At 38.9% G+C, this 22813-nt stretch overlaps 1 protein-coding gene across 1 annotated transcript in view; it reads right to left on the bottom strand.

The window, feature by feature from the left end:
• Window positions 1-22813, bottom strand: part of MRS2 (magnesium transporter MRS2) — a 29919-nt gene that overhangs the window by 4112 nt on the left and 2994 nt on the right. Inside the window, exons 3-9 of the mRNA XM_082848015.1 lie at window positions 21182-21218; window positions 19829-19941; window positions 17962-18135; window positions 15937-16067; window positions 14810-14926; window positions 5607-5759; window positions 5231-5348 (exon numbers count right to left, since the gene is read on the bottom strand). Of these exons, the coding sequence (XP_082704141.1) occupies window positions 5231-5348; window positions 5607-5759; window positions 14810-14926; window positions 15937-16067; window positions 17962-18135; window positions 19829-19941; window positions 21182-21218 (843 nt within the window). The remainder of the gene's footprint in view (window positions 1-5230; window positions 5349-5606; window positions 5760-14809; window positions 14927-15936; window positions 16068-17961; window positions 18136-19828; window positions 19942-21181; window positions 21219-22813) is intronic.

Below are 22813 nucleotides of genomic sequence, written 5' to 3' on the forward strand. Positions count from 1 at the left end.
ACTATTCACAACAGCCAAGACATGAAACAAACTAAAGGTCCATCGAGAGAGGAATGGATAAAGAAGATGTGGTATGTGTATACAATAGAATATTACTCAGCCATCAGAAAGAATGAAATAATGCCATTTGCAGCAACATGGATGAAACTAGAGATTATCATACTAAGTGAGTCAGAAAGACAAATACCATATGATATCACTTACATGTGGAATCTAAAATATGGCACAAATGAACCTATCTAAAAAACAGAAACAGACTCACAGACATAGAGGACAGACTTGTGGCTGCCAAGGGGAGGGGGTTGGGGGAGGGATGGAGTGGGAGGTTGGGGTGAGCAGATGTCAGCTATTATATAGAGAATGGATAAACAACAAGATCGTACTATATAACACAGGGAACTATACTCAATATCTTATGATAAACCATAATGGAAAAGTATATTAAAAAATGTATATATATGTATAACTGAATCACTTTGCTGTACAGCAGAAACTAACACAACATTGTAAATCAACTATACTTGAATTAAGAAACAAAACAAAACTAGAGGGTACAAATTTGATGAATAGCAGAGTTCTTACAAGATACTTAATTCCACAGAGAAAAAGAGTAACTTCACAGGACAGAAAGTGGGCAGATACCACCTTAACCAAATGATCATAGTATCACCAGTAATGAGACAAACTGACATCAAGGGTCTCCTGATGGGATTCAATGTGAGGAACACACTGACACAATGTGTAACCAGAATCTAATAATGAAGAAAGAGTATCAAGGGCCAAACAACTGACCTACATTCTTTGTGAACGTCAAGGCCATGAAAGACAAAGATCGAAAAACTGGCCTAAAGAAGCCTAAGGAGACATGACAACTATATAACAACACACGATCCAAGATTTTCTATGAGGCAAAGGGCCCTACTGAGCTGAGTGGTGACACCTGACCAGGTTCCACAGATTAGAAAATAGTGTTGTTTCAATGTTAATTTTCTGGAGATGTGGTTATGTAAGAGAATACATGTTTTTAGGAAATATATACTGAAATATCTAGATGTAAAGGAGCATCATTTTTTGTTTACTCTCAAATGATTTAGAAAAAAACTATGTATATATTGATAGAATGATAGAGTAAATATGATAAAATGTTGCTGTTTGAAGAATCTGGGTAAAGGCTGTATGGTAATATTTGACTATTCTTGAGACAGTCTGGTATTATTTTTAAAAAGAAAAATGTTTTTCCTATCTTGGATTCACCATTGTAAATATTAACTCCAACTATACAAGAACAGGGAAACCTCTGATATTCACAGATTTAAAGAACATCTCTCAACTCTTCTCCAGGAAACCTGGAGATATCATTTGCGACTCTGGTGAGACACTGATCTGAATCTTGCTCTGGGAGGCAAGCCTAGCTCACTACTTTCTACTCAGATCTCATTACAACCAGAATTATTGCATATGCTGAAACTATCAAAAAGGAATTTCTAAAAACTCTTTATTTTTTTTAAGTGGGCATTTAGAGAAAAATATTAGAGTAAGCATAAGATAGAGTTAGCTTGTAAAGTGAGTATATGTACATAAAAATAGTTCTTAACAATAATAATTTGGGAGAATAACAGTAAAGAGTTCTGCAATTACAAATTGGGGAATTTCCAAAGGTCTTTGGAAGTACCTTCTGAGAATGCCCAGGGTTGGTCTATGTCGCACAAGATATTTTGGCGACTCCTGGACTTTCTACTATATTTGGGCTCAAAAGTCTCCAAGAGATTCCTATCACACTTAGAACAAGCCCAAACTCTTAGCATGCGCCACAAAATCAACATGCCCTCCCCCTCTGTCCTTCTGACATTCCCCCTGCCTTTCTCCACTCGACGCACCTCCCCTACCACTCTGGCCTTCTTGCGGTTCCTTCAACAAGCTCAGTGCATCCCTGCCTCAGTCTCACATGCATGGTCCCTCTGCTTAGATCACCTTCCTCCCAGGCCTTCCCACTTTTTCTTTTCATTCAGGTCTCTGCTCTAGGGTCACCTCCTCAGAAAGATCTTCCTCGACCACCCTATCTCTAGGATGCCCCTCGTCTCACCTCCTGCTAACAGTCTCTCCCTTTACCTGGCTTTATTTTTCTTTATGGCTCTTATCACCTAATATACCATGGATCTGTTTATTCTCTTCTACCTCACTGTAATGGAATCTCCACAAGGGCAGGGACTCAATGCTATATCCCCACGGCTAAAAGCAGTGTTTAGTGTGCAACAGGCACCAAAACCCGTATCTGTAAGATGAATGAATGAAGTGTGCTGCATTTATTTTTCTTTCACGTCTTATAAGGAGCATTAAAATGACTACTGCTGACTTTGCTTCAGGGAGCTATAATCTTTTGCAGACTTTAAACAGCAACTGCAAACTTGAGGAACACGGCAAATGGGAAGTGTGGGATTATTTGGGCACATATAACCAGGGGAGTAATTTTGCTCGGCTGGGTTGGGGGTGCAGTCAGGGAAGAGTCTCCTTGGAAGTAACACATAAGTTGAGACCTGAGAGAGAAACAGATGTTAACTAGGCAAAAACAGGTGGATGCCGAGGAGAGACGTGTGGAGGCCCCGTGAGTAAGAATAGTGATGAATCAACCGACGGTGATGGCAAGGTGTCTGGAGACAAGATGGAGATGTGGGTGCAGCAGACCAGGAAAAGCCCTACAAGCCAAGGAATCTGGATTTTTATCTTAATGACAATCAAAACGCCCTCAATAATTTTACACAGAAGAGTGACCATCAGATTTGCTTCTTTTAAAGACCACTTTATAAAAGTGAATAGTGGTCCTGATGAGATGACGTGGGCTGGACTTCGGCAACAGCCAGAGACAGAGAATAGATCTGTTAACTAGGACACAGAACCCAGCGCCAGAGTGTGCCTGCCAAACGCACATGCAGATTCATTTCTAGAAATCTCACAGTAAGACATCTTCTGAAAGTACAAGCCTACAATGTTATGAAAAACCCTGCGAGGGACTTCCCTGGTGGTTAAAAGAATCTGCCTTCCAATGCAGGGGATGCAGGTTCCATCCCTGGGCAGGGAACTAAGATCCCACCTGCCGCAGGGCAACTAAGCCTCATGCCGCAACTACTGAGGCCTTGCACTCTGAAGCCTGCGTGCCTTAACTACTGAGCCTGTGCCACAACTAGAGAGAAGCCCACGTGCTGCAACTAGAGAGCCCGCATGCCACAACTAGAGAGAAGCCCACGTGCTGCAACTAGAGAAGCCCGCATGCCACGATGAAAGATCCTGCATGCCACAATGAAGATCCCACGTGCCGCAACTAAGACCTGACACAGCCTAATAAATAAATAATTTAATTAAAAAAAAAACTCTGCGAGTTCAGTGTTATATTAAAATGGAGCAAAGTGGAAAGTGCAAGTCTTGGGGACTAAATCCTAGTTCTGTTATTTCCTAGCTCTGTGCCCTTGGTCAAGTTACTAACATTTTCTGAGCCTCAGTTTTCCTACCTATAAAGCAGGGAAAATACATTCATTTTCAGAGTTTTGATAACTGAGTCAAATAAAGCATGCAACTGCCTGGAACACTGCCTGACACACAAGAATTTAAAATAAACAAAAAAAAGAATCCCTCTTTAACACTGCCTCACAGTGTACTACTGTTCTGTCAAACCTTTCCCATGTGTAATTACATGTTTTGGGAATCATAAGGTAACCTAGGCTATCTACGTTATAACAGAGTCTAACAATACGACATGAATTTTAAATGAGTTAGAGTATATATTTTATTTCACTAGGGGAGTATACATGTTAAAACTTTCTTTTTTAAAATCCATTAAAGGGACTTTCCTGGTGGCACAGTGGTTAAGAATCCACCTGCCTACAAGCGGCTCATGCAGCTAGATATCAAAAAAACCCAATCCAAAAATGGGCAGAAGACCTAAACAAACGTTTCCCCAAAGAAGATATACAGACTGCCAACAAACACATGAAAGGATGCTCAACATCACTAATCAGTAGAGAAATGCAAATCAAAACTACAATGAGGTATCACCTCACATCAGTCAGAATGGCCATCATCAAAAAATCTATAAATGCAGGAGAGGGTGTGGAGAAAAGAGAACCCTCTGGCACTATTGGTGGGAATGTAAATTGATACAGCCACTATGGAGAACAGTATGGAGGTGCCTTAAAAAACTAAAAATAGAACTACCATATGAACCAGCAATCCCACTACTGGGCATATACCCTGAGAAAACCATAATTCAAAAAGAGTCAAGTACCACAATGTTCACTGCAGCTCTATTTACAATAGTCAGGACATGGAAGCAACCTAAGTGTCCATCAACAGATGAACGGATAAAGAAGATGTGACACATATATACAATGGAATATTACTCAGCCATAAAAAGAAATGAAACTGAGTTACCTGTAGTGAGGTGGATGGACCTAGAGTCTGTCATACAGAGTGAAGGAAGTCAGAAAGAGAAAAACAAATACCGTACTCTAACATATATATATGGAATTTTAAAAAAAAAAAGGTTCTGAAGAACCTAGGGGCAGGACAGGAATAAAGATGCAGATTTAGAGAATGGCCTTGAGGACACAGGGAGGGGAAAGGGTAAGCTGGGACGAAGTGAGAGAGTGGCATGGACATACATACACTACGAAATATAAAATAGACAGCTAGTGCGAAGCATCCGCATAGCACAGGGAGATCAGCTCCATGCTTTGTGACCAACTAGAGGGGTAGGATAGGGAGGGTGGGAGGGAGACGCAAGAGGGAGGAGATATGGGGATATATGTATATGTATAGCTGACTCACTTTGTTATAAAGCAATTATACTCCAATAAAGATGTTAAAAAAGAATCCACCTGCCAATGCAGGGGACATGGGTTTGAGTCCTGGTCTGGGAAGATCCCACATGCCACAGAGCACCTAAGCCCATGTGCCACAACTACTGAGACTGTGCTCTAGAGCCTGCGAGCAACTACTGAAGCCCGTGTACCTAGAGCCCGTGTTCCGCAACAAGAGAAGCCACCGCAGTGAGAAGCCCACACACCACAACGAAGAGTAGCCTCCGCTCACCGCAACCAGAGAAAGCCCATGCACGCATAACAATGAAGACTCAACACAGCCAAAAATAAATAAAGTTCTCTTTTAAAAAATCCATTAAAAAAATTATCTTCAAAACATTAAAAACAACCTCTAGATTACTGAAATAATACATTCTCACCTCCTCAAGGGAAGATTCCAAATTCATTCCAAAAGCAACTCCCATTAGTCCAAAGAGCGAAAGAGAGAAGGTTCCCATGGTCAACTGTAGGTTCAACCTCATCATCACATTACGGTGGCTGGGGAGGAGAACAACTGCTTAGTTCAGAAGATCTTACCAACTACACGCAGCAAATTCACTAAAATAATCTATTAAAGACCACATGGATTAAACATACACCTTAAAAAAAAGACACTTCCATGTAGTAATTACAAACGATAATGATGGTATAATTCTTTCCAAAATGGAAAAACAAAGCTATCCTTAAAAGCTTTATTACCGTGTATTATTTTATAAAGAAAAGGCTTACTGATTGTTTTATACGAGGCCTTCTTACCTGTCCAAGTTGATGAATATGATACTCTGTGAATCATCAATCAGTGCCCTAAGTTCCCGAGCTGCATTGGAAAGATCCTCAGCTAGTCGGTAGTAGTTTTCCAACAGCAACTCCATCTCTTCTGCATGGTCAATCCCAGCACTGCTCTTTTCACTTTAATTAAGAGTTAACATTATTAACATGCCCCCAATACATGCATTATACATTTAGTACCACAGAACTTCCTGAATTAGTATAAAATATTCAGCTACCAGTGAAAAAACTACCCTTTGCCTTTACTATTATTGTGATTGAGGCCAGTCTGGAGTGGCTTTGCCAACTGACCCTAAACATGACACAGGTAGTTGAGGACACGGGTTCCATCCCTACACAGGCCTCACTATATTCCATGGCCCTGATCCCAGGGAGGCTCTGCAATGCTACCAGTTACAGGAAAATGCAGACATGTGAATGCTGATGAATTAGTGCAAATCCCAAATCACTATCAGGTAAAACAAAACCAAAAATTAAAAATGAACATAAAGAGCATTTCCTTTCCAAGGTAAACATATAACATCATTTTCATATATGAAGTAAACTGTTTTTGAAAAATGTCAATACAGTCAGAGGCTCAAGATGGCAGAGGAGTAGGACAGGGAGCTCACCTTCTCCCACAAATACATCTACATGCGTAACGACTCTCACAGAGCACCTACTGAACGCTGGCAGAAGACCTCAGACTTCCAAAAGGGCAAGAAAATCTCCACATAACTGGGTAGGGCAAAAGAAAAAAAAAAGAGAGAGAGAAAGCAACCGGGAAGGGACCTGCTCCCAGGAGGGAGCTGTGAAAGAGGAAAGGTGCCAGAACACTGGGAAGTCTCCTCCCTGGCGGGCAGATCAGCTGGGACTTGGGGGGGGGGGGGGGCGGAGCTTCAGAGCCTCGTAGGAGAGCACAACAAGCAGTTTGTGGAGGGCAAAGCGGAGAGAGCTCCACACAGTCAGTTGGTGCCGCTGCCTGGCACTCCCCAGCCCGAGACAGTCCTCCACTGGGGCGGGTGGGGGCCGGGTGCTGAGGCTCAGGCTTCGGAGGTCAGACAGGGGAGAAGACTGGGGGTGGCTGCCTGAGGGGGCTAGGGTGTGGTGTGCCACCACTGGGGGAAGAAGCCTGGGCCCCCCAGAGAGGTAGGGCACCACTGCTGGGGTGGGGGGGGCATAAGGAGAGGGGTGGGACCTCCACAGGAGCTTATTTCTCAGGCAGCAGGGCACCGCTTACATGAGCTCTGGGGGCGGGCACGAGCCACCACTGCCATCTCAGGCTCCAGAAGTGGGAGCAGCCTGCCAACGCCAAGGGTCCCGTGACCAGGCACCAACCGCTGCCCCGACCTCCTGGGAGCGTGCGCAGGGCACGCACCTGCTCACCCTCTGACAAGGGGATAATGGCCAGCACACGCTGAGGAAAGAGATGGCAAACATCCAAACCAAAGACAGCCCTCAAGCCAAAAAAATATTAAACCCACAAAAGCTAAGCAGGAATGCTCCCGCATGTAGATAGCCCTCCAAGCCTACAGTAGATAATTGTTTCTCCTAAACTCAGAGTAAGAGAAATATAAGCAAAATGAAGAAGCAGAGGAACCACTCCCAGTTAAGAGAATTGCCCTGAAGGAACAAACAATGAAACAGACCTCTTCAGTCTAAAAGACACTGAGTTCAAAGAGGAGGTAATGAAAATACTGAAGGAATTAAGAAAGGCTATCAACAGAGATGCAGATTACTGTAAAAAGGAACTAGAAACTATGAGGAGGAGCCAAGAAAAATTAGAAAATTCATTTGCTGAAAAGAAAGCTAAGCCAAAGGCAATGAATAGCAGAATGAATAATGCAGAAACATAAGTGATCTGGAAGACAGAATAATGGAAATTACCCAATCAAGACAGCAGACAGAAAACCAAATGAAAAAAAATGAAAGCAATATAAGAGACCTATGGGATAATACAAAGTGTGCCAATCTATGTATAACAGGGATTCCAGAAGGAGAAAAGGGGATTGAAAATGTATTCGAAGAAATTATGGCTGAAAACTTCCCACATCTAAAGAAGGAAACAGATACCCAGATACAAGAGGCACAGAGGGTCCCAAACAAGATAAACCCAAACAAACTTACACCAAGACACACTATAATAAAAAATGGCAAAAGTTAAAGATAAAGAGAGGATTCCAAAGGCAGCAAGAGAAAAACAAAGAGTTAATTACAAGGGAATCCCCTTAAGGCTATCATCTGATTTCTCGACAGAAACACTGCAAGCCAGAAGGGAGTGGCAAAATATATTCAAAGTTTTGAGAGAGAAAAATCCGCAAACTAAAATACTCTATCCAGCAGGATTACCATTGAGAATAGGAGGGGAAATAAAGAAGTTCTCAGACAAGCAAAAACTAAAAGAACACAGCAATACCAAACCTACCCTAAAAGAAATATTGAAAGGTCTTCTCTAAATACAAAAGAAGAAGATGTAGGAAAGCGGAAATCACAGTTGAAAAGTAAATCACTTAAGTTAGCCAGTATACAGATCAAAAAGAAAAAAAAACCCTACCGTGAAAGGATGATAAACACAAGAAACAGCAAAAGGATAAATATGAAGCTGTAAAAAAGGACATCAAAATCATAAAATGTGGAGAAGGAGAGTAAGAAAATGTAGATTCTTGTTTTTTAGAATGTGTTTGAGCTTATATGACTATCAGTCTAAAGCAGATATAGGAAGGGGTTAACATACTTGAAAAACAGGGCAACCACAAATCAAAAACATACACTAGATCCACAAAAACCAAAAAGAAGAGAACACAAGCATAAAAGGAAATCATCAAACCACAAAAAGGAACAACAACAAAAATCCATAGAATCAACTGGAAAACAAGGTTTAAAATGGCAATGGATACATATGTATCAATGATTACCTTAAATGTCAGTGGACTGAATGCTCAAATCAAGACAGAGTGGCAGACTGGATAAAAAAACAAGAGCCTACAATATGCTGCCTACAAGAGACTCACCTTAGGGCAAAGGACACACAGAGATTGAAAGTGAGGGGATGGAAAAAGATATTTCATGCAAATGGAAATGACAAGAAAGCAGGAGTTGCAAAACTCATATCAGACTATAAAATAGACTTTAAAACAAAGGCCATAAAGGAAAAGAACACTATATAATGGTAAAAGGATACATACAGGAAGAGGATTTTACAATCATCAACATATATGCACCTAACATAGGAGCACCAAATCCATAAAACACTAACAGACATAAAGGAAGAAATTGACTGGAATACAGTAATAGTAGGAGATTTTAACACCCCACTCACATCAATGGACAGATCTTCTAGATAATCAAGAAGGCAAGAGAGATCCTAAATGATGGAATAGGACAGTTAGACTTAATTGATATTTTCAAGACATTACATCAAAAAAACCAAAAAACAGAATACACATCTTTTCAAGTGCACGTGGAACACTCTCTAGGACTGACCATATACCAGGGCACAAAACTAATAACCTCAACAAATTTAAGAGTATAGAAATCATGTCAAGCATCTTCTCTGACCACAACAGCATGAAACTAGAAATCAACCACAGGAAAAGAAATGAGAAAAAAATGATTATATGAAAACTAAACCATATGCTACTAAAAACCAATAGGTCAATGAGGAAATCAAAAAGGAAATTAAAAATTACCTTGAGACAAACAACAATGAAAACACAACCACACAAAATCTATGGGATGCAGCAAAAGCACTTCTTAGAGGGAAGTTCATAGCGATACACGCCTTCCTCAAAAAACAAAACATCTCAACAACCTAACATACCACCTAACATACCAACCTAACATACCACCTAAAAGAATTAGAAAAAGAAGAAAAACTAAAACCTAAAGTCAGCAGAAGGAAGGAAATAATAAAGATCAGGGAGGAAATAAATTGAGATTAAAAAAATAGAAAAAAACATCAATAAAACCAAAAGCTGGTTCTTTGAAGGGGTAAACAAAATTGATAAACCTCTGGCCAGGCTCACCAAGAAGAAAAAAGAGAGAACCCAAATAAGCAAATTAAGAAATGAAAAAGGAGAAATCTCAACCGATACCACAGAAATAGAAAAACCCATAAGAGAATAGTATGAACAATTATATGCCAACAAACTTGACAACTTAGAAGAAAGAGACAACTTTCTAGAAACATATAGCCCACCAAAACTGAATCAAGAAGAAGTAGATAATTTGAACAGACCGATTCACTAGAAGTGAAATATAGTCTGTGAAAAAACAAAACAAAACTCCCTACAAACGAAAGTCTAGGACCAGATGGCTTCACAGGTGAATTCTACCAAACATACAAAGAAGAACGTATACGCATCCTTCTCAAACTCTTACAAAAGACTGAAGAGGAGGGAACACTCCCAAAGACATTCTATGAAGCCACCATCACCCTGATACTAAAGCCAAAGATACCACCAAAAAAGAAAATCACAGGCCAATATCTTTGATGAATATAGATGCAAAAATTCTCAACAAAATATTAGCAAACTGAATCCAACAACATATAAAAAAGATCATACTCCACAACCAAGCAGGATTCATCCCAAGTTCACAAGGATGGTTCAACATATGCACATCAATCAGTGTAAGACACCACACAAAAGTAAAAAACCACATGATCATCAAAAGATGCAGAAAAAGGGCTTCCCTGGTGGCGCAGTGGTTGAGAATCTGCCTGCCAATGCAGGGGACACGGATTCGAACCCTGGTCTGGGAAGATCCCACATGCCGCACAGCAACTGGCCCCGTGAGCCACAACTGCTGAGCCTGCGCGTCTGGAGCCTGTGCTCCGCAACAAGAGAGGCCGCGATAGTGAGAGGCCCGCGCACCGCGATGAAGAGTGGCCCCGACTTGCCGCAACTAGAGAAAGCCCTCGCACAGAAACGAAGACCCAACACAGCCATAAATAAATAAATAAAATTTTAAAAATGCAGAAAAAGCCTTTGACAAAATTCAAAATCCATTCATGATAAAAACATAGTAAAAGCCATTTATGATAAACCCAAAGACAGTATACTCAATGGTGAAAAGTTGAAAGCCTTTCCACTAAAATCTGGAACAAGACAAGGATGCCCACTCTCACCACTTCTATTCAACATAGTATTGGAATTCCTAGCCACAGCAGTCAGACAAGAAATAAAAGGTATTCAAACTGGAAGGGAAGAGGTAAAATTGTCACTATCTGCAGATGACATGATACCATATACATAGAAAACCCTAAGGACTCCACACAAAAACTACTAGATCTAATAAGTGAGTTCAGCAAAGTAGCAGGATATAAGATTAACATTTAGAAATTGGTTGCATTTCTTTACACTAACAATGAAATATCAGAAAGGGAATATAAAAAACAATACCTTTTAAAATCACACCAACAAACCAAAAAATCCTAGGAATAAACCTGAGCAAGGAGGTGAAAGACTTACATGTTGAGAACTATAAAACATTAATAAAGGAAATTAAAGAGGATTCAAAGAAATGAAAAGATATCCCATGCTCCTGGATTAGAAGAATGTTGTTAAAATGGCAATACTACCCAAAGCAATCTACAAATTTAATGAGATCCCTATCAAACTACCCATGACATTTTTCACAGAATTACAACAAATAATCCAAAATTTATATGGAACCATAAAAGACCCAGAATTGCCAAAGCAATCCTGAGGAAACAAAAACAAAGCAGGAGGCATAACTCTTCCAGACTTCAGACAATACTACAAAGCTACAGTAAGCAAAACAATGGATCAATGGAACAGAATTGAGAGCCCAGAAATAAACCCACACACCTACAGTCAGTTCATCGTCTACAAAGGAGGCAAGAATATAAACAGGAAAAAGTCTCTTCAGTAAGTAGTGCTGGGAAAGTTGGACAGCTGCATGTTAAGTCAATGAAGTTAGAACAAACCCTCACACTATGCAGAAAAATAAACTCAAAATGGCTTTAAGACTTAAACATAAGACACGACACCATAAAACTCCTAGAACAGAGCATAGGCAAAACATTATTTGACATAAATTGTACCAGTGTTTTCTTAGGTCAGTCTCCCAAGGCAATAGAAATAAAACCAAGAATAAACAAATGGGACCTAATCAAACTTACAAGCTTTTGCACAGCAAAGGAAACCATTAAAAAAATGAAAAGACAACCTATGGATTGGGAGAAAGTATTTCCAAATGATGAGACTGACAAAAACTTAATTCCCCAAATAAACAAACTGCTCATACAACTCAGAAACAAAAACACAACCCAATCGAAAAATGGGCAGAAGACCTTAACAGACATTTCTCCAAAGAAGACATACAGATGGCCAGTAGGCACATGAAAAGATGCTCAAAATCACTAATTATTAGAGAAATGCAAATCAAAACTACAATGAGATATCATCTCACACCAGTCAGAATGGCCATCATCAAAAAGTCTAGAAACAATAAATGCTGGAGAGGGTGTGGAGAAAAGGGAACACTCTTGCACTGCTGGTGGGAATGTGAATTGGTTCAGCCACTATGGAGAACAGTATGGAGATTCCTTAAAAAACTACAAATAGAACTACCATATGACCCAGCAATCCCACTACTGGGCATATACCCTGAGAAAACCGAAATTCAAAAAGAGTCATGTACCAAAATGTTCATTGCAGCTCTACTTACAATAGCCCGGAGATGGAAACAACCTAAGTGCCCATCATCGGATGAATGGATAAAGAAGATGTGGCACATATATACAATGGAATATTACTCAGCCATAAAAAGAAACGAAATTGAGCTATTTGTAATGAGGTGGATAGACCTAGAGTCTGTCATACAGAGTGAAGTAAGTCAGAAAGAAAAAGACAAATACCGTATGCTAACACATATATATGGAATTTAAGAAAAAAAAAATGTCATGAAGAACCTAGGGGTAAGGCAGGAATAAAGACGCAGACCTCCTAGAGAACGGACTTGAGGTTATGGGGAGGGGGAAGGGTGAGCCGTGACAGGGCGAGAGAGAGTCATGGACATATACACACTAACAAACGTAGTAAGGTAGATAGCTAGTGGGAAGCAGCCGCATGGCACAGGGATATTGGCTCGGTCCTTTGTGACAGCCTGGAGGGGTGGGATAGGGAGGGTGGGAGGGAGGGAGACGCAAGAGGGAAGAGATATGGGAACATATGTATATGTATAACTGATTCACTTTGTTATAAAGCAGAAACTAACACACCATTGTAAAGCAATTGTACCCCAATAAAGATGTTAAAAAAAATATATATATATAAAAATAAAATAAAAAAATAAACAAATGGGGAAAAAAAAAAAAAACTACAATGAGGTACCACCTCACATCAGTCAGAACGGCCATCATTAAAAACTTTACAAATGGGCTTCCCTGGTGGCGCAGTGGTTGAGAGTCCGCCTGCCGACGCAGGGGATACATACGGGTTCGTGCCCCGGTCCGGGAGGATCCCACGTGCCAGGGAGCGGCTGGGCCCGTGAGCCATGGCCGCTGAGCCTATGCGTCCAGGGCCTGTGCTCCACAATGGGAGAGGCCACAACGGTGAGAGGCCCGCGTACCACAAAACAAACAAACAAACAAAAAAAACTTTACAAATAACAAATGCTATAGAGGGTGTGGAGAAAAGAGAACCCTCCTACACTATTGATGGGAATGTAAATTGGTGCAGCCACTATGGAAAACAGTATGGAGGTTCCTCAGAAAACTAAAAATAGAACTACCATACGATCCAGCAATCCCAGTCCTGGGCATATACACCTGGACAAAACTATAATTCAAAAAGATACATGCACCTCTATGTTCACAGCAGCACTATTCACAATAGCCACAACATGGAAACAACCTAAATGTCCATCAACAGATGAATGGATAAAGATGTGGGGTGTGTGTGTGTGTGTATATATATATATATATATACACACACACACGCACAGGCACACACACAATGGAGTACTACTCAGCCATAAAAAGAATGAAATAATGCCATTTGCAGCAACATGGATGCAACTAGAGATTATACTAAGTGAAGTCAGAAAAAGAAAGACAAATACCATATGATATCACTTATATGTGGAATCTAAAATATGGCACAAATGAACCTATCTACGAAACAGCTGCCAAGGCGGAAGGGGGCGGGAGAGAGATGGACTGGGAATTTGGGGTTAGCAGATGCAAACTATTACATACAGAATGATAACAACAAGGTCCTACTGTATAGCACAGGGAACCATATCCATCCAATCTCCTGGGATAAACCACAATGGAAAAAAATATAAAAGAAGGTATATATGTGTATAATTGAGTCACTTTGCTGTATAGCAGAAATTAGCACACATAGTAAATTATCCTCCCTACCAAGGAGGATAAGTGGGAATGAAGCACTCTGTAAAAGACACTTATAAAGCATATTAGAGATAAATTGGTCTAAGAAGCAAAGAAAGCAAGAGTTACAAGAGTGATCAAGTTTCTGCTACTATATCTAGCTGCTATAATATCAAGCGTTATAGAGCCCTTTTTATCTTAATCGTTCATTAGAATATAGATAACTAATTTCTCAAAATGTTGAAAAATCTGTACACACTACAGAAACTATGCACATTACAAAGGTGTCTGTATTAATCTCTGATACTGATCTGCGAAGTACAAAAATGAAATATTTGGGGTATTTAAAAGTCAACATTTAAACTTGGGTGTGCACAAGAAGTGTAAATGATTCCTGAATTCATAAGAGATAAAAGGTTTACAAGATGAGAGCGTTTTTATATTAACCAGACTTACAGAATCTGTGCCAGTGTCTCTACTCGCCTCCCTGCACCCCATACCCTTTCCCTCCTCTCTCCCGCTGAACTCTCCAGGTAAGTTATCTGGGTAGATGTGTATGTTACTTTGGTGACCAGTCCTTTGAAGATAAAGGTAATGGTGCGTGTACAGTCAAAGCCCAGCATATTGTTGTGTACACAGTGTGCACTTAATAAGTCCTCATTAAATTCAATCAGATGCAGTATGGTACAGGAAACAGTGAAACAACTGGGGATGAAAAGTGCCTACATCCTCTACCCCAGGAAAACGTTGTGACCTCCCTAAAAAGTCATCCTGAAAAAGACAAACAACTGATCCTAAGAGAGAAACGAACAAAGCATGACTGTCTGCTTACAAGACCTGTGGGTCGCTCCACTTTGTCAGACAGAGCTCCTCCAGCAACTCTTCTTCATCCAAGATCTCCAAAATGGACTCTTTGAAGATTTTAATATCTGTTTCTAACTCTGACAGGCTGTAAGAGTAGTTGCATAGAAATGATCAATAACATAAACCTATAAAAATATTTCCCTACAAGAATAGTGTCTTTTTGGTGTCTTATCAAGTAGATCCACTTATAAATTCATGGTAAACACTGATTTGTAAAAAAAAATTTTTTTTATATTTACTATGCACTCTGAGAATCAATTCCCAATCCCAAAACTACATTAAGTGGTATAATTAACCAATGATATAATTTTCAGCATATATTATTTATCTCAGAAACATATAATCACTGTGATTTAAGCTTCTGGGCTCAGATATTTACCTTTACTCTTAATAAGTATGGCAGATGATGAACAGACTGTTTACTTTTAATTCATAAAAACATCCTAATATTTTCAGACAAAGACCTACTGATTCAGGAATTTTAACTGTTAACTCCTGAATGGATTTTTAGGGGGTACAAATCCTGAGGGCATGTTCATTCAGTCTGTAATATAAATTAAAATATTATCCTTAAATTCTGGAATGCATTATGATAAACAAAAAAACCCATGGACCTTGAAGGGAAAGAAAATTGGATGAGTCTAGATTTGCTATTTAGTAGCTGTTAAAGTTTAGACAAGTTACTTAGACCTCAGTTTTCTTATCTTCAAAACGAGGACCATGTCAACAGGATTGCTGACAGGATGAGATGACATCACACACATAAGAGAGACTGATACAGCATTTTATGCAAAATAGCTTTTCAATAAACATTAGTTTGTGTGCCCCCTTTAGCTCAACTTCCTACCTAGGCTACTTTCTTAAAGTTATGAAAGACAGTGAAAATCAAATATGGAAATGAAGGTACTGAGAGTAAGTCACAAAGTAAAAAATGTCATTATCATTAGCAAGACTAGTTGGTATTTTTAAAACAGCTAAGAATTACACTAATTTTGGACCTGAATATACGTTAAACATTTCACTGTTAAGACTACTGAAAGAGAAGTTTAAGACACCTGTGTCTAACTCCCAACTTGGTAAATCACCCATATTTACCTTTTGCCATTTTGTAGTAAGATGTGCAGTTTGCTTCTGTCTATGGAAGAATGTTTGGGATCCACTAAAGCTTCCAATGTCTCAAGGATCAGTGGTTGCAAAATGCTAAGTTTCCCCTGAAGAGTGTTGATCTAGATAACAACATGACCTTTCATAAGAATTAAAACAATCTTTTTAGAATACTCAGGGTCAGTGAATGCTCTGATTAAATACAGAAATCTGTAATAGCTAGGAAGGCTGGTAACATTTCAGAACATGGTCACTGCTGGAATGCCCATCCCAGATGATTAAAAACTAGATCTCCTAGGTTAAAATATAACCATGCATAATATTGTTAGTAAGCTCCCATTTGGTTGCCAGGGAATTAACTCCCATAAGACTCTTCCCCCTACAGACACCAGACACTTATAATGAAAGGAATGGAGGACTGATTAAAAGAAGAGCTGCCGTTCTTTGGTTAAAACATAAACTTGGGCTTCCCTGGTGGCACAGTGGTTGAGAGTCCACCTGCCGATGCAGGGGACACGGGTTCGTGCCCCGGCCTGGGAAGATCCCACGTGCTAGGGAGCGGCTGGGCCCGTGAGCCATGGCCGCTGAGCCTGCGCATCCGGAGCCTGTACTCTGCAACGGGAGAGGCCACAACGGTGAGAGGCCCGCGTACCGCAAAAAAAAAAAAAGCCAACATAAACTTTACATCTGGTAAACAATACCTATGTTCTTTGTAAATAGGATACAGTTCAAAACTCCTATGAACAAGGCTCTTTTGAAAACCAAAACATACCTTAGACTTTACAAAATAAACTTGAAAAGTCAAAAGTGTATTTATTATTCGGGTTAATATAGGCACAGCAGGAATCAATCAGCAGATATACATTGATACAGCTATACTAGTTCTTAAAATATTAAAATTCTTCCATACCTGTTGGTAAACAGCATAACAGCAGCTGAATTAAGCAATAAGATTAATTAATTCCAACATATACTGTCCATCCCAGCATTAGCTGCTGAGAGCTTAGTCAGTCTGTGTAGCTTGCCAGCAACCACTGTTTACACCTTCATTTCTTCCCATTTTTTCCCTGCTTAGTAACTGGCTTCAACGAGTCACCATCTCACTGGCTGGCACTAGCTGGTGCTATTGCCTCATTAACCTGAGTAAGGAACGGACCCATCTCCTACTCCCTCAGTAGAGCAAGGCAGACAAAGAAGGGTGCCAGGTTCCAACAACCCCCACGCACCTCATGTCCCCTTTACTCTCCCCTCTTCTTCTCCCACTCTGGCTAGCATGCTCATGGCACTGACTCTTGCATGTAGCCAGGTCCTGAACAGTACTATCCTGACTAACAGGGGGAAGAAAAGATGATGAAAGATTTGTCGGGGCCAGGAAAGCAGTGACCATCCTTGCTCAGAGCCTGACAGGATCCCCAGACACTCAATGATTATCAACTTAAAGGAGGAATTGTAAGAAGAATTGTACACGGTTTCTACGTCAAACTAGGTCTCAAACACAGGCATCATTTAGCTAGCTCAAACAAAGGATTACACAAACAAATCAAAGAATGATATGGAAACTAGCAGAATGATTTGATGAAAGATTTGTGCTATAATATTTATCATGTGCAAGCAGTTACACAACAATTTAGTTAGAGAATAAAATGGAGTACAGTTAAAACCTTTTGATATGTTCATTTATATATTTAGGATAAGTATTTTGAATTAGCATCCCTGAATACACTTATTAAAATTGAACAACGGATAGACAACCTGAAATGAGCTTCACTGAATGTCATAACATGACTGTCAAAGAGACTCTATGTATACCATACCTAGAGACTTTACATCTATTTGTTTGGGTCATAAAGTTTAAGAATTAAGTACTTTCTGCATATAAGACCCTTAAAAATGTTTTTATTTGGGGGGAGGGTGTGGTTAGGGAAAATGCTATTAAAACAATACCAATGTGTCTTCCTCCTCAATAGCACTGTAAAACCAGAAAACATTCAAGAATCTAAATAAAAACAGGCTTACCCGATACTGCAGGAGTGCTTCTATAGCTCTAAATTCAAAAGGTAAAGGGTATGTGACAAGTTGACCCTCTCCAGCCAACTGTGAAGGGAGCTCCCGGAACAGCCACTGCTCTAAATTTAAATTACGATAATCTAGTATCAGAAGACACTCTGGAGTTATCACAGCTTTCAAATACTGGGGAAAACAAAAACAAAACAAAACAAAACAATATATATACATATATGTACACACACACGCGCATATGTAAGTTGTAGAGTTGTAGGGAAAAAATAACCTTCATAAAATAGGATTTAATACTCTATTTTGGACTAAGCCTAAACCAAATCACTGTTCATTTGGTTTTTCAAAAAAAGTCAAGACTTTTTTTTTTTAAAGAGAGGAAGCCTAAAATAAATCCAAGTCTTGATACCTCTAACTCAGCCTCAACAGAACTAGAATTAAACAAATTATGTATTTATTAGGACTTCCAGGGTAATCATGAGAAATATAGAGAACAAAGGAAACAAGATAAGGTCTTCTTAAAAGTCAGGTATTCAGCAGACTTTTAGAAAAGATTTAGTTTAATCATGATTAGTTTGGCTGAAATGGGAAAGTTTCCTTTTTAAAATATCACCAAGACACATTAAGCTAATTCAAAATGATAATGATAAGACGTATCCTTAGCGCTCTAATTTAGAACACTATGAAATTAAAAATTTATTCTAAAAGGAAAGACTGACATCTTTTATGTCAGAAGAGTAACACAGAAGAGTAGCCTGTGGCCACTGTATTAGTGATATAAAAATCAGAAACTTTTCTTTCACATTTTCCCCATTTTACAGCTGACCCTTGAACAACACTGGCTTGAACCATGCGGGTCCACTTACATGCAGATTTTTTTCAGTAGTAAATACCACAGTACTACACTATCTGTGGTTGGTTGAATCTGAGGATGTGCAACAGCAGATATGGAAGAACTGTGGCTATAAATTATATGTGGATTTTTGACCATGTGGAGGTTCAGCGCCCCTGACCCCCATGTGGCTCAAGGGTCAACTATAATATGAACATTTTTATTCAGAAAAGTTGAAAAATTACACAGTGAATACCTATACACATACCAATTCGATGATACAATTAACATTTTGCTAAATTTGCTTTATCACATACTTCTCTATCTCTTCATTAAAGAGGTACTGTTTTGAAGGGTGCTAGCTATTGATAATAAAAGCGAAGAATGTGTTTTGGAGAAAAATCACTTGGGAAAAGACTGCTTCCCTTTTTAATTTTTAAAAAAATTAATTCTAGATAAATTGACAAAAACCTGCCATCAAAGACTTTTTGAAGAAAGCAAGTCTCATGTCCACTGCAGGGCCGATACCATTGAGACCTGCGTCCCCTCATCTATTTCCAAACCTTAAACGTTAGCCCACCAAAATAACTTAAAGCTTTCCATAAAAATAAAAATTTAAATTAAGATGATAAACTTTAAACGATAGTCTTAGGCTATTTGGAAAACCAGAATATATTTTTAGTAGCTGAAGTTACACTACAATTACACATAACTGTATACAACTGAAAATGTCTATTATAAATCAAGATTCTTTCTCTTATTTCAGAAACTAGAGACTAAATTCAAACAGTGAGAATGGAGACCAAAGTCAGATCTTTTCCATCATAAATAGAGCAGTGCTATGCCTGCTGAGTATAGGTATATAATCCATTTAAATGAGTTTTACTCTTAACAACATGTTATATTATAAAATATTCTATGTTTCACATAGCTATTTTTATTATGAAATTACTTTTAACCTAGTTATTGATCAAGATAGTTAGGAACTTTTATAAGACTGCAGTGGAGAAATGTATATGAAATAAAATCCTTTACCTCCATTCTCATGATAATCCTATTGTTTCTGGTTGTGATGCTCATTAAATGCTGAAACCTCAAATCTCTGGCTTGAAGACCTAATTCTTGATATAAGTCAGTTTTCTTCTTTTCTATAAAAGAAACATGTTCAATAAAAAGAGTGGGTAAACCAATAAACCGAAAAGTTTAGATTTTTATATCAGAGTACCCCTCCCACCACCAAGATAATCTTCTATTACTACCAGAAACAAGAGCTAAACTGGGTCTTTTTAATACCCATTTCTACCTCAAAAACATACTCAGGCTAAATCTGGTCAAACTAATTTTTCTTTTCTCCTTTTAACCATACTTCATAAAATTTCTCTGTACTTAGAAAAGCCCCTTGGGACCAATATAAAAACCATAGCTATACATCATTGGAATTTACAGTATCAATTTCTAGCTCTAGATTCATGGATTTTTAAATATGAACTGTATAGAACTACAGTTCTATTTTCTATTTTTTTCCTTACTACATTATCAACTTCAGCATTTTAAATCTATGAACAGACAAGTTCAATTTTCTTTGTTCTTGGACTAATACAAAATGAGAAAATAAAGTCAGTTCTCACACTAGATTCTCCTACCCAAGAACTAAATTTATTACCTAAGAGAAAGCAAAACAGATGAAGAAACTCAAGAAATGATGCTGGTAGTAGTAGCATCTATTCTTGTAGTATCAAGCCACACCTGCGACAGAGCTCTAAGTAGAACAACCTTTTGAAGGAGATGCCAAGCCAAAAAATGCCCAAAATACTCCACTAGGATCTTAGCAACAGCAGGAACAGGACCACGGGGTGGGAAGGACATGGGAGACCTGAAACCTGCACCTGAGGTCACAGTAAAGTAATGCTTGGTTTCATTTAAAAAAGTAACCATCCATAAGAGCCATCACTGGCAGAGTTCCATCTGATTGCCATCCAGTGCCCTGTCCCTTCTGTCTGCTGTCACCCAGTGCTACTGTAATAACAGTGGTATCATGTGATTCTCTGCCTTCAACATGGTACAGGAAGAGAGGGACATGAGGACCGGGGCAGTGAAAGGGAGACTAATGAAGAGAAACAAAAGGGAGAAAAGTGTTTCTCTCTCAGCTGCACACCAGCCTACGCTCTTAACATCCTGTTAGAGTGAAAGTGTCTCCTGACACAACAACAACACAGGTCAGGTGTTGCCAGTTCCAATTAGGACAGATGGGCAAATGCTGAAAAAGATCTCCTTCAACACATCCATATATGCAAAGAATATTCTACTCAAAATATTATAATTTCTTGACTTCCAGTGGGTTCACTCATTCACTGATGAGTGATTTAAAAGAAAATTACAGATACTCACCAAAAGAAGTAACCTTTCCCCCTTTGTCAAATTTTGTCTGGAGAGAGATAATAAAATATTATTTTCTCCGAAATCAGTACACTATTTATGGTATCATATCATATGGTATTATAATCCTCCCAAATACTGAAATACAGATAAAAACTATAACTGCCCTTAAGTTAAATTCAGTTATGAGTTAAGGGTAAAAAAAAAAATTCCCTTTCCCTTTGACAGGACAAATCTGACCTTGGATTAACTTTCTAACTTGGTTCCCCGGGAGATCTGATAAAGGAGTGTCAGTTGTGTTACTAGGCAACAACGCTTATGGCAAAAGTGTCCAATGACTGGTAGACAGACTGCTCTGGACTGGAAAGACTAAGAACAGACTACAGACACCTGTTGGGAAGCCATGGTTCTGCCTTTCCCGAGTGTAGTGGTTCTTGTAACTGACTATGCTCCTTGTGGGAGCCCTGGATGTGTCTCTGGGATGGTTACAAGATACTGGCACTAGAGGGCCTGGGGATTCTAAGCCAAGGTGGATCTCACACCCACATTTGAGAATATCCTCTCCTCGCACCTGAGCTGTCACACAGGGGGCCACAGGAGCCCCTGCATGGCTGTAAGGACTTCTTTTGAAGAGAAAACACCTAATGCTGCCCTTCTGCACTTCCTATCCTTTATCCTTCTGAACAGACTGGGACCAAGTGTGGCTTATCTTGTGAATCTAATTATCTATGGGAGGCTATGAAGTCTCTCTGGTGGGTGTTGCAGAATCAATAAATGTTTACAAAAAAGACCTCTTCTGATAGTTTAAAAAGAGGACACAATGCAGAAATTGTGCTTATTTCCTATAAAGCAGAGGGAAGGTTTTCCTGTAATACTTGTCCATAGTCAAGTTTGAAGATGTCAAATAATATTTAATGAATCACTAGGTACTGGGCTGTATTAATTACTATTAAATATGCATTTTCAGGAAGACACACTCTAAGATACAGTTGTAGGTCCAAGTCCTGGGTTATTACCATGGAAAATACACATGCTGTGTTTAATAACACAATAAAATCTCACAATATATATTTCAGCTTGCTTCTCATGAGCAAAGATAAGATCAACAGGAATATATGAGTATCATAAAACATCAGAGTTCAAGGGAAATTTACATCAAGGGAAGCTTTATGTTTTGTGTAATACACACTAGCTTTCCTCCTTAAACTTATTTCACAAATATATACATCTGCTGCAGAAAATTTGAAAATAAAGATAAATAAAACTATGTGGTCACAAATTTTAGAGAAAACCATGCTAATATTTTACTGAATGTCCTTCCAGACTTTTTCCTATTAAATATATTCATGTTACACACACTTCTTTGCAGTCTCCCCTCCACTTTCAACTTAACAATGTATGGTGAATATTTTTGCATCTCAATATTTATATTTTTTCCTTAATGGGATTTTTTTGATTTAAAAAAAACCATGAGATCATACAAACTGATTTTTTTAAAAAATGTTTACCTTGTAATATAACTCACATTATTTCAAATAGCATCAACTGATTTTAAGTGCTCTTGGTAGACAATGATTTCACCTGCAAAGAACCTTCTTTCAATATTTAACACCTGATTTTGTACTGTTAATTAAACTGGCTAAC

The sequence above is a fragment of the Leucopleurus acutus genome (genome assembly GCF_964270905.1).
Source record: "Leucopleurus acutus genome assembly, chromosome: 10".
Taxonomy (NCBI): Eukaryota; Metazoa; Chordata; class Mammalia; order Artiodactyla; family Delphinidae; genus Leucopleurus; species Leucopleurus acutus.